The sequence below is a fragment of the Ipomoea nil genome, unplaced genomic scaffold (assembly GCF_001879475.1).
Source record: "Ipomoea nil cultivar Tokyo-kokei standard unplaced genomic scaffold, Asagao_1.1 scaffold1149, whole genome shotgun sequence".
NCBI lineage: Eukaryota > Viridiplantae > Streptophyta > Magnoliopsida > Solanales > Convolvulaceae > Ipomoea > Ipomoea nil.
The window spans coordinates 648,420-662,495 of record NW_017617577.1 but is presented as its reverse complement, the minus strand read 5'-3'; the positions used below and the strand labels follow the sequence as shown (position 1 = coordinate 662,495).

Here is a 14,076-nt window from a genome sequence, read left to right as displayed (position 1 = left end):
ATCCGAATTCTCATAGCAGTAGCCTACATTCTCAAAATAAAACTCTACCAAATGGACGTAAAAACGGCATTCTTAAACGGATATCTAAAAGAAGAAGTCTATGTTGCTCAACCAAAAGGGTTTGAAGACCCCCATTTTCCACAAAGTGTTTTTAAACTCAACAAGGCACTATATGGACTAAAACAAGCACCACGAGCGTGGTACGAACACCTCACTGAGTTTCTAGTAAAAAAAAGGGTACAAAAGAGGTAGCGTGGACAAAACCCTATTCGTCAAACACCATGGTCAAGACATAGTCATTGCCCAAATCTATGTTGATGACATAGTATTTGGATCAACACTTGAGGATCACAAAAATCAATTCATCACTAACATGGAAAGTGAATTTGAGATGAGCATGGTTGGAGAACTAACCTACTTCCTAGGTTTACAAATCAAACAGCAAGACAGTGGGATCTTCATATCACAAAGCAAATACGCAAAAAATCTAGTTAAGAGGTTCGGACTAGAAGAAAGCAAAGTTGTCAGAACACCAGTTCTAACAACAGAAAGGATCACAAAAGATATAAAAGGGAAACAAGTTGAGCAAACCCTATATCGAAGTATGATAGGAGGACTACTCTACCTAACTGCCAGTAGACCAGATCTAAGCTTTGGAGTAGGTATATGCGCAAGATATCAAGCAAATCCTACTGAACAACATTTAAAGGCAGTAAAAAGAGTCATCAAATATGTTAAAGGAACCACCGAATTAGGACTATGGTATTCTTTTGATACCAATCACCACCTATCAGCCTATTGTGATACTGATTACGCGGGAAACCTAGATGACAGAAAAAGCACCTCAGGAGGTTGTTTCTTTCTAGGAACAAATCTCGTATCTTGGATTAGCAAAAAACAGATCTCTATATCATTATCAACAGCAGAGGCAGAATACATTGCAGCCGAAAGTTGTTGTACGCAACTACTTTGGATGAAACAAACGCTAGAAGATTATGGAATACATCAATCAACCATGACCATACACTGTGATAACAAAAGTGCAATTGATATCTCCAAGAATCCAGTACAACACTCGAGAACAAAACACATCGACATCAGACATCATTTTATAAGAGAGTTAGTTGAAAACGAAATCATCAATCTCACACATATCAACACTGAAAATCAACTTGCAGACACACTAACAAAGGCACTTGATGGGAATAGATATGCAAAATTAAGAGCCGAATTAGGACTGTGTAATTTATGAACAAATACACGAGTCATTTCTTTTTTTTAAAAAAAAAAAAAAAAAAAAAAAAGGGAGCCCATACCGTCATCTATAAGGAGATCATATGAAATCATTTTCAAAAGGCCCATACCCAGCCCACCATTGAAAAGCCCAGAACCCGGTCCATTTCTAGAAAATCCCCAATATGAAATCAACACCCGATTGCAATCTGTCGCCCACAATCACTTCCACAATCATCTTCTACATCCTACAACAGAGCAACGATGGTTAGAACGAGGAATCAAAGGCAAGGAAGAATACCTCGGAAAGGAGCCACTTCTCAGTACGCCGGCAAAGGTGCTCCATCGGACCCGGTATGCCTAGAAGAGGAGGACACCACCACCATCATGGACCCAGTTCCCATCTCACAAGTCCCGTTCAGTGAAATCCAAAACCCTAATCCAGGTATTTTTACAGTTGATTTGCACGGAGATCTTACAATCTCCCCATCTGTTGAAGTTGAATTAAGGAAAAATGCTATCTCCACCCAAGAAGAAGAAGAAGAACCCACTATAGACCCTCCACCTCCAGCATCTCTGTCCGACAAAGAACAGAGGAAAAAGAAGAGGGCTGACCCCTATGAAGGGGCAGACCCCAGAGCAAAACTACCTAGCGACTTCCCAATTTCTGCTAGACCTCCCCGAAGAACTCCCAGTATTCCTCCCCCAAGGCAGAATAATGCAAAGAAGCAAAAAAGAAAAATTATAGAAGAAGAACAAGATTGGACCCCTGATAGTGTAAGAGAAGAAACGGAATGTGGGGAAGAAAACGCAGAAAAGAAGAAAAAGAAATTGACAGCTAAGGATAAAGGGAAACAAAAGGTGGTTAGTGATGCTGACCTGTCAAAACTGCCAAAACCCTATAGTTCAAAATTCCTGACCAAAGAAAATGCCAAAAGATGGAACAAATTTTTGGACAAAAAGGTCATCAGTCAAAAACTCTTAGTTCTAGACAAGCTGGAAAATAGTGAACAAATCACTGAGGCTATAACAAAAACCCACCTCTTAGGATCAGTCATCAATATAGATCCCTATGATGAACAGGTTGTAAAAGAATTTTACTGCAATCTCACCAAAGGCTCAACATCTCCCAACAACCTTATGTATGAAAAGGCTTATCTGAGGGGAAAATTTTATGACTTCAACCCAGAAATCATCAATGCTCAACTTGGAACACCAAATGAAGAACAAAAAATTCAAATAGAGAATGAACAGATCATCCAAGAACTTACAGCCGGGAATGCAAGTTTTGATAAAAACAAAGTCAAAGCAGCCTCATTAACAAGCAAGTATGCTATACTACAGAAAATTGCACTTGTTAATTGGATGCCCTCACTACACGAATCTACAATCAAAAGAAGTTTGGCAGAACTACTGTACAAAATAGGAAAGGGAATCCAGGTAAATCTTGGAGATATTATGTACTCACAGATCACAAAACTGGCAGAAGGTAGTGAGACAAAGGCTTTGCTCATCTTTCCAAATCTGATCCATGCCATTCTAGTCAAACAAGGACTGAAAACACAAGGACCAAAAACACTGGTCAAGACCATAAACACAACTACGAAACTGAAAAAGGGGAGTCATCAAAATGATCTCAAAACATCTTCTCCAACTGATGACCCAACTAATCGTCAAACCTTGGTCAAGTATTTTGAGAAAAGATTAAGAGAATTGAATGACACAGAAAAACAATTATTACAAAAACACATGGAAATCAAAGAAGGAAAATCTGAAGTTCAACAATGGTTGGAAGCTCTAAAAACCGAAAGCAATGCAGAAAGCAGTGCTGATAATGAAGAAGACAAAACTGAGATTGAAGAAGAAGATCAGGAAAATGATGAAGAAGATGATAGTGAAGAAGAAGATGGCCAGGCAGAAACATCTACCTAGCAAACTTTTAGCAAAAAAGGGGGAGAAGAGCCTGGACAGTGGAAGTTGAAGCCTGGACAGTGGAATATTGAAGCCTGGACAGTGGAATTTGGAGTTTTTGTTTTGGATAAATTTTGGACAGAAATGTTTAACTTAGACATTTGTGTTGTTTTGGGGACAATATTTATTTTGAAGCTGTTGGCCTGGACGATTCCTTTGTGAATAGTTGTTTGAAAACAGTGATAATCTATCTAAACTGGAGCCTGGACAGTGGAATATGGATAAGTTTCGTTTTGGATATTTTTGGACAAAAATGTTTGGACAGGATCTCTTTGGATAACCGATAGCTTGGCAAGTTTTTTTTCCTTTCTGGTTGTGGACAGCTTGTTCATGACAGTCCTTGTACCTAATTTTGGTAATCAAAACAGTGATCTGGTCTGAAGAGTAATCTATCTCGTCTGAAGAGTTTTTGGGACTGTTCTGTTTACCAATCAGAACTTTGGAGCCAATCAATCAACAAAAAGTTCTTAACTTCCCTTGTTAAGATCTTTTTTTTCTCTCGGACTTTGATTATTAAAACTGACCATACTCTGTTATAATAGTCCCTACAAAATCTGAAACAAGAAAAAGACACATATCAAACTAAGGGGGAGACAAGTCAAGAAACAAGCATCTCTAAGGATCAAGGTTTTTGCAAAAGTTTGACAAAGGGGGAGAGTGTTGACTTTAGAATGAATTGTCAAAACAGTAGTGGCAAAAACCATGTCCCAATCATAGAAGATATCATAATCCAAGTCCAATTAGGATTAATAACCTACTCACACACAAACTAAGGTTATATTGATCCTATAAAAGAAGCCACTCTCAATCACAAGTTTTTACGCTTTCAACACCTAACTGTGAGCACGAGAGTCATTGAGAAGAGATACTCAAATCCCCTTGAAAAGTAGTACAAGTGTTTAGGTTACAATAGTTTGATAGGACATCATATTGTGTAATCCCCGTTCCCTAAACCAAGTGTACTTTGAATATCAAGCTTTTAGTGGATTTAGGCAAATTCTCAATTCGAGAAGTGCCTCGCAGTTTAGGGTTGTTTGCCCAAACTGCGTTATAAATTTATTGTGTCGCAACGTCAGTTTCAACATACACGTATCCAACATCTATATTTATTTCAATACATACATACATACATACATAAATATATATATATACATACATACATATATATATATATACATACATACATACATATATATATATATATATATATATATATAATTTGGTTCTGGTGTGGTTAGAGTGCTCAGGTGCGGTTGTGCGGTTTAATCTGGGCCATTCATCTCGCTTAAATCAACGTCCAAGATTATCAAAAGTTTGAAAAAAAAATGCGGTGGCAATTTTGTAATTTTTGAATCTAGGTCAAAATTAATGTGAGCGGTTCTGTGATTAATGTGCGTGAGTTTTGTATATAAGATGCGTGAGTCTTGTGCATAAGGTGCGTGAGTTTTGTGCTTAATGTGCGTGGGGTTGTGCTTAATGTGAGTAGTTGGTAAAACTTAAAGTGTGGGCTTTTGTGTTTAAGGTGCGTGAGATTTGTTCTTAATGTGAGTGGAGTTTGTGCTTAATTTGCGTAGGGTTTGTGCTTAATGTGTGTGAGGTTAGTGATTAATGTCAGTAATTGTTGAAACTTAAAGTCTGTGAGTTAATACTTAAAGTGTGTGGGTTTTGTGCTTATTGTGCTTGAGATTGTGCTTAATGTGCGTGGGTTTTGTACTTAATTACGTGAGTCTGTGCTTAATGTCAGTAGTTGTTGAAACTTAAGGTCTGTGAGTTAATACTTAAATGCGTGGATTTTGTGCTTAATGAGCGTGAGATTGTGCTTAATGTGCATGGGTTTTGTACTTAATGTGCGTGAGTTTGTGCTTAAGATCTAACACTTAAAGGTGCGTAGCTTTCTTCCAAACAAGCGTTTTTTTTCATTGATTTGAGTCGTTATCTAGATTTGATCAACGACTCAAATCTAACCGCACAACTGCACAGAAAGTTATACCTGCACATGAACCCGTCTATATATATATATAAGTAAACTAATCCTCCGTATTAATAAAATTTATGATTTAGGTGCGAAGCCGCTGTCACTATATGTTTTCGTTAGTATAAAAGATCTGCAACCTAGCACCGAGCAAAAATGGGCCTTTTCTTCTTCTAACAATTAAATTAAATTTGACGAAAATGTTGTTCGCAAATCTTTGGCGACGAAGAAGCTGCAGTTCTCTTCCTTTGCTTCTAGGAACTGTCGTTGTTTTATGGTTTTGCTCTTCACATCATGTTGAAGCAACAGGCTCTAAGGTGGAGTATCTCCCAGGGTTTCGACATGAAGGGCGTCTTTCATTTGAACTTGAAACCGGGTACATCTCTGATCTTATCACATTGAAGGAGTTTTAAGAGTGGTTAATATTATAATTATTGAAAATTTGAAAATTTAGTAATTATAAGATTCTAGTCATTGATTTTTCATGATTGAAGGTGTGGATGTGTCCAAGCTTTCAATTATCCGCGAATACAGCATTTCTAAATGCACAATCTTAACTATAGAAAATTACAAAAATGACATCGCATTTTTTATTATTTTTCATTAATTTTTAAACATTAATCATCCATCATGGATATATCAGATTTGTCCATAGTTCTTGCCTTGGTTATTCTCATTTGATATCTCAATTATATATATATATATATATATATATATATATATATATATATATATATATATATATATAGAATTACATTCAGGTGAAAACACCTCTTAAAGTACAAACATGTGGACTAATCTGGGTCATCAGATCTTGCATTTTGATGGCTATGATTCCCGCGTGGTGAATTCTTTAATTTAATGGGTTTTTATGTTAAGGGGGGTAGGTTTGGTATTTTACTAGTGATTAAATCCTACACCGATTTTAGTATGTAATTTCACGCGACGTTGGGATTTCCTTCTATTCTGCCGTTTCTTTTATCTTCGTGCGTAGGAGGTGTCGGCTTTCACCGCATCACGCGTTTCTTCCACGGCTTTGCTTCTCTGTTCTTCAATTCAACGTAGCCATGGTTATCGGGGGACCGCGGCACAGTGAAGAGGCGGGGTCCATCGGTTGTCGGTCGAGGTTAGTTAGTTTGTCTTTTGTGTTTTTTTTTTTTTTTTTTTTTTGGGGGGGGGGGGGGGGGGGGGGGGGGGGGTTTGTGTTTTTCTGCATTTTTTGGGTATAACCGGGGTGATTTTGGTGTTTGCTGGCTCGTAGGCGCTGGTTTTTGTGGGTTGGGGTGGAGGTATTGGGGTTTTTTACCCGGATTTGGTACCTAGGGTTTTTGTTGGTGGTGGTTTCTGGGTCGTGGGTGTGTGGTTCGTGGTGTGCTGTGGTTTTGGGGGTAGTTTGGTGTGGGGGATTGTTGAGGTGTGGGTTTTGTTTTGGGGTTTACTATGGCGGTTGGGGCCAATTTACTGGTGGTGGTGGTTCTGGCCAATTTACTGGCCAGTTTCAAAATTTTTTTTCTTTCAAAATCCGTTTGAGTTTGTTTGGGGTTTTATTTTTTGTTGCTTCCTATTCTGCATTTGTTGTTGAATTTGTTCATTTTTGTTGATGCAATATCTTGTCAGTGTCACAGTGTGTATTCGTTTTAAAATTTCCTGTCTTGTTAAGTTTTGTTTTTTATGAACTGAAATGTGTGCTTAACTGTGTTTGAATAATCAGTTTGTTAAAAGATTCTACTGTCATTCAATCACCATTTCACATTCACCAAACTTTTGTGGTTTTGTTTTTTAATCACCAATGTGTGTTTAACTGTATTGGAATGGAGTTAGTGAATACAGTGGAACTATGATTTCATGTTATTTTATTGCCCTTTACAGTTTCAGAATGTTGTTAATCATGCTGTGCCTTTTTTTTTTCTTTGTTTAATCTCGAATTTTGGGTTTTGCTCGTGAGGTGTTCGCACTTAGTTTCTATCTAATTTTGCTTGGTGGATTAAATTTTATCTATCTAATATTTTTCATTTTAAAGAAGTTATTTAAAAAAAAAAAAAATTGCCAGTAACTCATGATGTTAAAAGGCAAAGTATATCTTGGAATATGGACATATGGTCCATGTTGTATCAAGGACCAAAATACATAGAACTTGTATTATCCGCATATAAAAATAATAATGCACATGAAAATAATATTTTAGGCATTTAATTTGTGATGAACTTACAATTGTGATTAGGTTAATTTCATGTAATAATTCATAATTGTACAGAAAGGTAATATTGGTCAGGATGTGTGCTCACATTTGACTCGATCAATTTATTGTTGGGTTCTCGATGTTGGTGTAATTGTGAATGTTTGGGTCAGGTTGTGTGCTCGGTTCTTTGGTGTAGTACTTTTGCCTGCGTTTAATTCATTTTTGGGGTTCTGTTGTGTGTGGTCATTAGATCGCGTGTTTTGGCTTACATGTTTGCATGGATGTTATTGTTTTCTTTCCAGGCTAGAGGTCCAAGGTTCTGCGTCACATGGAGTCCTATGTAAGCCAGCGGGTCTCGGATTGCATAATCTAAGACTACGTTACATGAAGGATCTAGCAGTGTCTGAGTTCAATGTGCATAGACTACGAAACTTGTCTCGTGCCTAACAATCTATCTCTGTTCCTCTTCCGTCTGTGTAGACGTGTGTTTTATCTACTATGGTCTTTTTGGGTGGTCCTTGTAATGTGCACACGACTACTTCATACTGTGCTCATAGTATTTTTTGGCACTAATTGTTTTTTTTTTTTTTGTCCGAATACTGCTGTTAGTATTTATTACTTTTGAATCTATGTTCGTGGGTTGAAGGTTTGGTGTGCTTGCTGTGTTTATTATATCTTAGTCATGTATTAGTTTTTTTCAATCCATGTGTGCACATGCGCATGTAGGTGTGTGCGTAATTGCGTATGGCTTTTTTTCAGTCGTGAATAATAACTAACTAAATTTACATAGGTGATTGTTGAAATATTCGCTTGTAGGCTTAGTTAATAAACACATGTGTGCACAATTGCGTTAAACTGTGTGCATGTACAACTAAACAAATTTTAATCATGGTTAAAAAGTAAATGAATTTCACAAAAGAGACCAGTTCAATATTATCTTATACGCTTAGTTTTTAAATACGTGATTGCACATTGGCTTTAAATAGCGTGCATCCGCAACAAAATAAATGTCAGCCATGGGTAAAAACTAAATAAATTTCACAGAAGTGAGTAGTTCATTATTAGTTTATAGGCTTAGTAATTACAAGTGTGTATGCACAATGGTGCTAAACAGTGTGCATAGATCTCAACTAATTAAATACCAACTATGGGTACAACTCTAAAGAAGCAGTGTGCATAGCTCTCAACTAATTAAGTACCAACCATGGGTACAACTCTAAAGAGACTAGTCCAATATTATCGTATACGCTTAGTTTTTAAATACATGAGTGCACATTGGCGTTAAATAGTGTGCGTGCACAACTAAATAACTTTCAACCATGGGTACACACTTAATAAATTTCACAGAAGTGAGTAGTTCACTATTAGCTTATAGGATTAGTAATAAAAAAACGTGTGTGCACATTGGCGTTAAGCAGTGTGCATAACTTAACTAAATCTATAACATCCATGGGTAAAATTCAAAAGTTTGACGACTATTTAATTTAACTTCAAATGAATTTAGTATTCGTATTATTTTAAATATATCGCAGTTTTGAAGCTTTTTAATAGCAACTCATACGACTACACATCTTCTTTTGCAATGGGGCCTGCCCCAAACGTAACACACCTCTTGTGGTTGTCCACCCCCGTAAATGGTACAAAGACAAGCTTGTATCTGTAGAGTTAATATTGTTTGGTAATTAATGCACACACATAATAGTAATAATGGCCTAATTTTTTTTTCACATCACACTTATCATTACTATAATTCATAAAAAAAAAATACAAGGATTCAACCATGCACATATATTTTTGAAGGCATGCACATAACGACGCACTAACTACTACACCATTGTTCGTCCACCAAACGTCAGTGCTAATACATAACCTATTGTTTTAATCCACGCACACAAAATTAGCAGCCATGCACACACGGATAGAAGTGAATATTAACATGAACTGTAAAGGTTCTCATTGCCAGGGATGACTTCAAATCCTACCAGATTTAAACTTCCTTAATTCTTGCATATTATACAAATCAAATTTATTCCTATTTAAATCCAAATTATTCCTTTTTTACGGTGAGAATGCATTCCCAATATTGTCCTTATCTACATTAATTAACAATCCGTGTTTCAGTCATATGCCTTCATCTAATCCATTGATCCAATCACATCCTATGGCTAGATTTTGTCCACACGTTTGTATTTTAAGGGTATATATATATATATATATATATATATATATATATATATAATGAATTTAATATACTTTGGTGATTGTGATTAGATGTATCGGTGTTGGAGAATCGAAAGATGTACAACTTTTTTACTATTTTGTAAAGTCTGATCAAATCCCAATATTGATCCAATTGTACTTTGAATCTCCTGTGGTCCCGGATGCTCTTCTTTTGTTGGAATGACAGAGGAATTGGATGAGCTTTAAAATTGCATCTTTTCTTTTTTTAACATAGGTTTTTTACATGCATAACTTTGATGTGTTAAAAAATTATTTTTAAATTATTTTTAATAACAAATATTTTTATTTTTTATTTCATTGTTTCAACAGATTTGTTATGATTTTCTAATGTGACGTTTTGTGCTTAACAGAACTTTTAGTCTAGTCTTTAGATATGTAAAGTTCATCCACTAATATAAAATTAAATAATATAAAAAATGAATTAGAACTAAATTGATTTTTAAGTATAATTATATAAACAATGCCTATAATATAAATATTGTGTCAAGGAAAAAATTTCTAAATTAAATTAACCGTATGCACAGGGCCATTGTTATTTGATGTATCAAAGAATAACCCAAATTTGCCTACATTGTCACTAAATCCTTATTCATGGACAAAGGTACTTTACTTTGTGCTTTTATAGAACATTATCAATAAATGTTAAGGTCAATTTCAATTGACTAATATATGAAGTGCATAAAATTATTGCTAGGTTGCAAGCTTTATCTTTTTAGAGTTACCTGTGGGAAAAGGATTTTCGTACGCTAAAAGTTCAAAAAATTATACTGATGTAGAAATAAGTTATCATGGAGCTGAATTTATTCACATGGTAAACACTTTTCAGTTTTCATTGTGATAGGCACACGTGCACATATATATTGTGAAAATTGCATTAGTTAACTAATACTTGGATTATTCTATAGTGGTTAGAAGATCACTTTCAATTTCAATCCAACTCATTCTATGTTGGTGGAGACTCATATTCTGGTATTACCGTTCCAATGGTTGCTCAAGCAATATCATATGGTAATAAGTCATTATAAAATATTTCATTGAAGTTTATGTGATTCGTTAAAAAAAAAAAAAAGATAATTAAATTAAGAATATATATATCAAATATGAACTTGTAGTATTCACTTTATGAACCTACAGTATTTACTTAATGAACATGTGATAGCAACTTTATTAACTTACAATAATTACTTAATGAATAAGTTGTAGTGACTTTATTAACATATAGTACACACATGCATTATTGATTTCATGAACCTAGAATAGTGACTTATTGAACAAGTAGTATTCACTTAATAAACATACAATAGTAAATTAGTAACTTAATTGACTTGTTGTAGTGACTTTATAAATAATCTGTAGTAATGAACTAACAATAGTGACTTTATAAAACTATACTATATATTAATTTTAAAAAATAATTAAAAAAAAAAATCAATGTGATGTCTTTTAAAAGATCGCAATTAGAGTTTTTTTAACGATATTTTTATAAATAATTTTATTTGTATAATAAAAAATTTAAGTTAGAAAAATGCTTGTTTTCTGTAATACAACAAAAAATACAGAAGAGCGTAAAAGAATAAAAACTGGATCATATGAAAAACTTTAACGCGTTTGGTTCAGGTTATATAAGATAACCAAGGTTATATTTGGTAATATAAGATTCTCATGTTTGGTTCAGGATATATAACTTTCCCAGAGAATGTCATATAACCTCTGCATTAAGTTTTTATATATTGGAAGGGAATGTGAGATACCCTCCAATTTCTTAGGTAATCTCACATTCGGCAAATTATGCTATGGACCCGTGTCCACCATGTGCATGGTGGACACGTTGTACATTCATAATTTCTATACTGTACATTCATAATTTCTAAACTGTAGATTCATAAAATTTATAATGTACATTCATAATTTTTATATTGCACATTCATAATTTATGTACTATAGATTCATAATTTTTAAACTGTATAGTTATCAAATTATGAATACATAATTATCAGATTATGAATCTACAGGACAAAAATTATGAATGTGCAATATAGAAATTATGAATCTACATTATAAATTTTATAAATCTACAGTATAAAAATTATGAATCTACAGTATAGAAATTATGAATCTACAATACAGAAATTATGAATGTGTAGTATAGAAATTATGAATCTACAGTATAGAAATTAAGAATGTGCAGTATAGAAATTATGAATCTACATTATAAATTTTATGAATATACAATATAAAAATTATGAATCTACAGTATAGAAATTATGAATCTATAGTATAGAAATTATGGGCATGGAGGACACGGGTCCAGGGTATAACACTCCCTCACATTCCCTTGTCTTAATACTAATGTTGAGCTTTGGACGTTTTAATAAATTTATCTTATTACCGTTGTCTTATTTACATATCTTAGTTTTAAACCAACCACAGGAATCTAACATTCCCAGCAATCTAACATTCCCTAAAGTAATCTAACATTCCCTAAAGTAATCTAACATTCCATGAACCAAACGCCCCCTTAAATGTGTACTCACTTTCCAAGTCTTTAATCTCCGTTACTAACCAACATGGAAAGTCAAATAACATGCATAAGCAGCCTTTAAATAACATGCATCATCATATTTTAATATTTTTTTCTTCTAATTAACCAGAACACCTACCAGGACTATGTGGTCTAATGGTACCCGGGTTGAACTTCCATTTGGAAGATTATGAGTTTGAGCCTTAGTGGAGGCGTTATTGGTTCTTTGTGTTTCCGTAGGTTGAGAAAGTATATAAACAGATACTACAATGTAATAGAGCCAGTAGCATTAAAAAAAAAAACAAAAATTAACCAGAACATCTTTACCAATCAAAATAAATTCCTACCAAACTTTGTAAAATATTTATAACACCACAACACCTCAAATATTATTTATACTTTCATGATTGTACAGTTGAAACACTAATTACCATTACGATACAAATATCCAATATAGGTGTGGGAATTATGTGATATATTTTGATTATAATAACTTGGGTTCGTTAATATTATATTGCAATATGAACATTGGTTCATGATATAAGTATCCGTGCAAAATATTTTGTTTGAATATGTTACAGACACTATCCATCATTACAAATTTTTTAGTGTCATGAATCTTTATTTATATTTTAAATTTTTGGGTAATATAATTAATATATTTCAATAATTTCCCACTTGTTAATTTACAGGGATTGATGCAAGATTTAAGCCACATGTTAATCTTAAGGTTGGTAAAGATTTTAAGTATGAACATGTTTCATTTACAACACATACACACATACGTGTGTATATATATATATATATATATATATATATATATATATATATATATATATATATATATATATATATAAATGTATTAAAAGGGCAAGTAAAATGTATTACAACTGTAATAATATAATATACACCAAGCAGCAATATTAAGTACACATAATGTCATCATTAGGTGCATCAATGTAAACAAATAAATTACTTGCACTATTAGGTGAAAATGGTTGCACTTTTAAATGATTTAAGTTGCACATTTTATTTGCCTACTTGGAACATTTACTTGCACTTTTAACACATGTTAACCTAAAGAGTCGTTCTCTTTAATAAATCTGTAGCAATTAGAACACACACACACGCGATGACATTTTTGTAAATAACTTGAATTTAAAGTACAAGTAACACTAAAGTGCAACTGTACTTTCAATAATATAAATTGCATGGAAGCAGAGTTACAGAGTGCACCTGTTCAATATTCCAGTGATATTTTAGCAAAGAACTTGAATTTTAATGTGCAACTAGTAGCGCTATAAAGTGCAATTATCAACAATATATAGTACATCTTTTAATAGCACTTGTACATATGAGAGGTGCAGCCAATTTGGTGTTGTTAGTTGCATTCTATGATGTTGTTAATTTTACTATAAAATTTGAGTCATTTACGAAAATGCTACTGCATTTTTTTTTCCATTTCTCCTTACTTTAAAGCCATTAGATCTTCCTAAATCCGATCCATAGCTTTGAGTAACACGTCTTGCAAGTTATGTTGCACTAGGGTTACATAATTGGCAATGGAAACACATTTGCAGTTGACATCCGCGATTATACTTACCGAACGGCTCGCGGATTAGGTCGTATTTCAGAAGAAGAGTATATGGTAATTGTTCTTGATTGTTTTTCTTTTATGTGTTAGGTTTGTAGAAATTTTAGTATGATGCCTAATATTATAACTAACAAGGGGCAATAAGCTAGATTTTTTTTCAATAAGATTATACTTATTTAGAAAATTATCACTTTTCATTTTTTATACGCCTTCTGTCTAATTTTATGTGTCTTGGTTAATGAGGGTTTGCTAGAATTATTTACAATTCAATTTTTTATAATATTAAATTTTTATTATAAGAATATAAAATTTATATATCTATAAATTAAATTAAAAGTAATATTAAAAAATTATATTAAAAATAA

At 33.5% G+C, this 14,076-nt stretch overlaps 1 protein-coding gene and 1 long non-coding RNA gene across 2 annotated transcripts; both read left to right on the top strand.

Moving 5' to 3' along the window:
• Window positions 1-1,497: 1,497 nt before the first annotated feature.
• LOC109183626 lies at window positions 1,498-5,589 on the top strand. Its single transcript, XM_019333694.1, has 2 exons — window positions 1,498-3,058; window positions 5,486-5,589. Exons 1-2 carry the CDS (start codon window positions 1,498-1,500, stop codon window positions 5,587-5,589), a joined length of 1,665 nt encoding a protein of 554 aa, XP_019189239.1.
• A 4,906-nt stretch (window positions 5,590-10,495) lies between these two features.
• LOC109183656 lies at window positions 10,496-13,763 on the top strand. Its single transcript, XR_002054591.1, has 3 exons — window positions 10,496-10,604; window positions 12,810-12,847; window positions 13,664-13,763. It is a non-coding gene; the product is annotated as an uncharacterized LOC109183656 (long non-coding RNA).
• The last annotated feature ends 313 nt before the right edge of the window (window positions 13,764-14,076 follow it).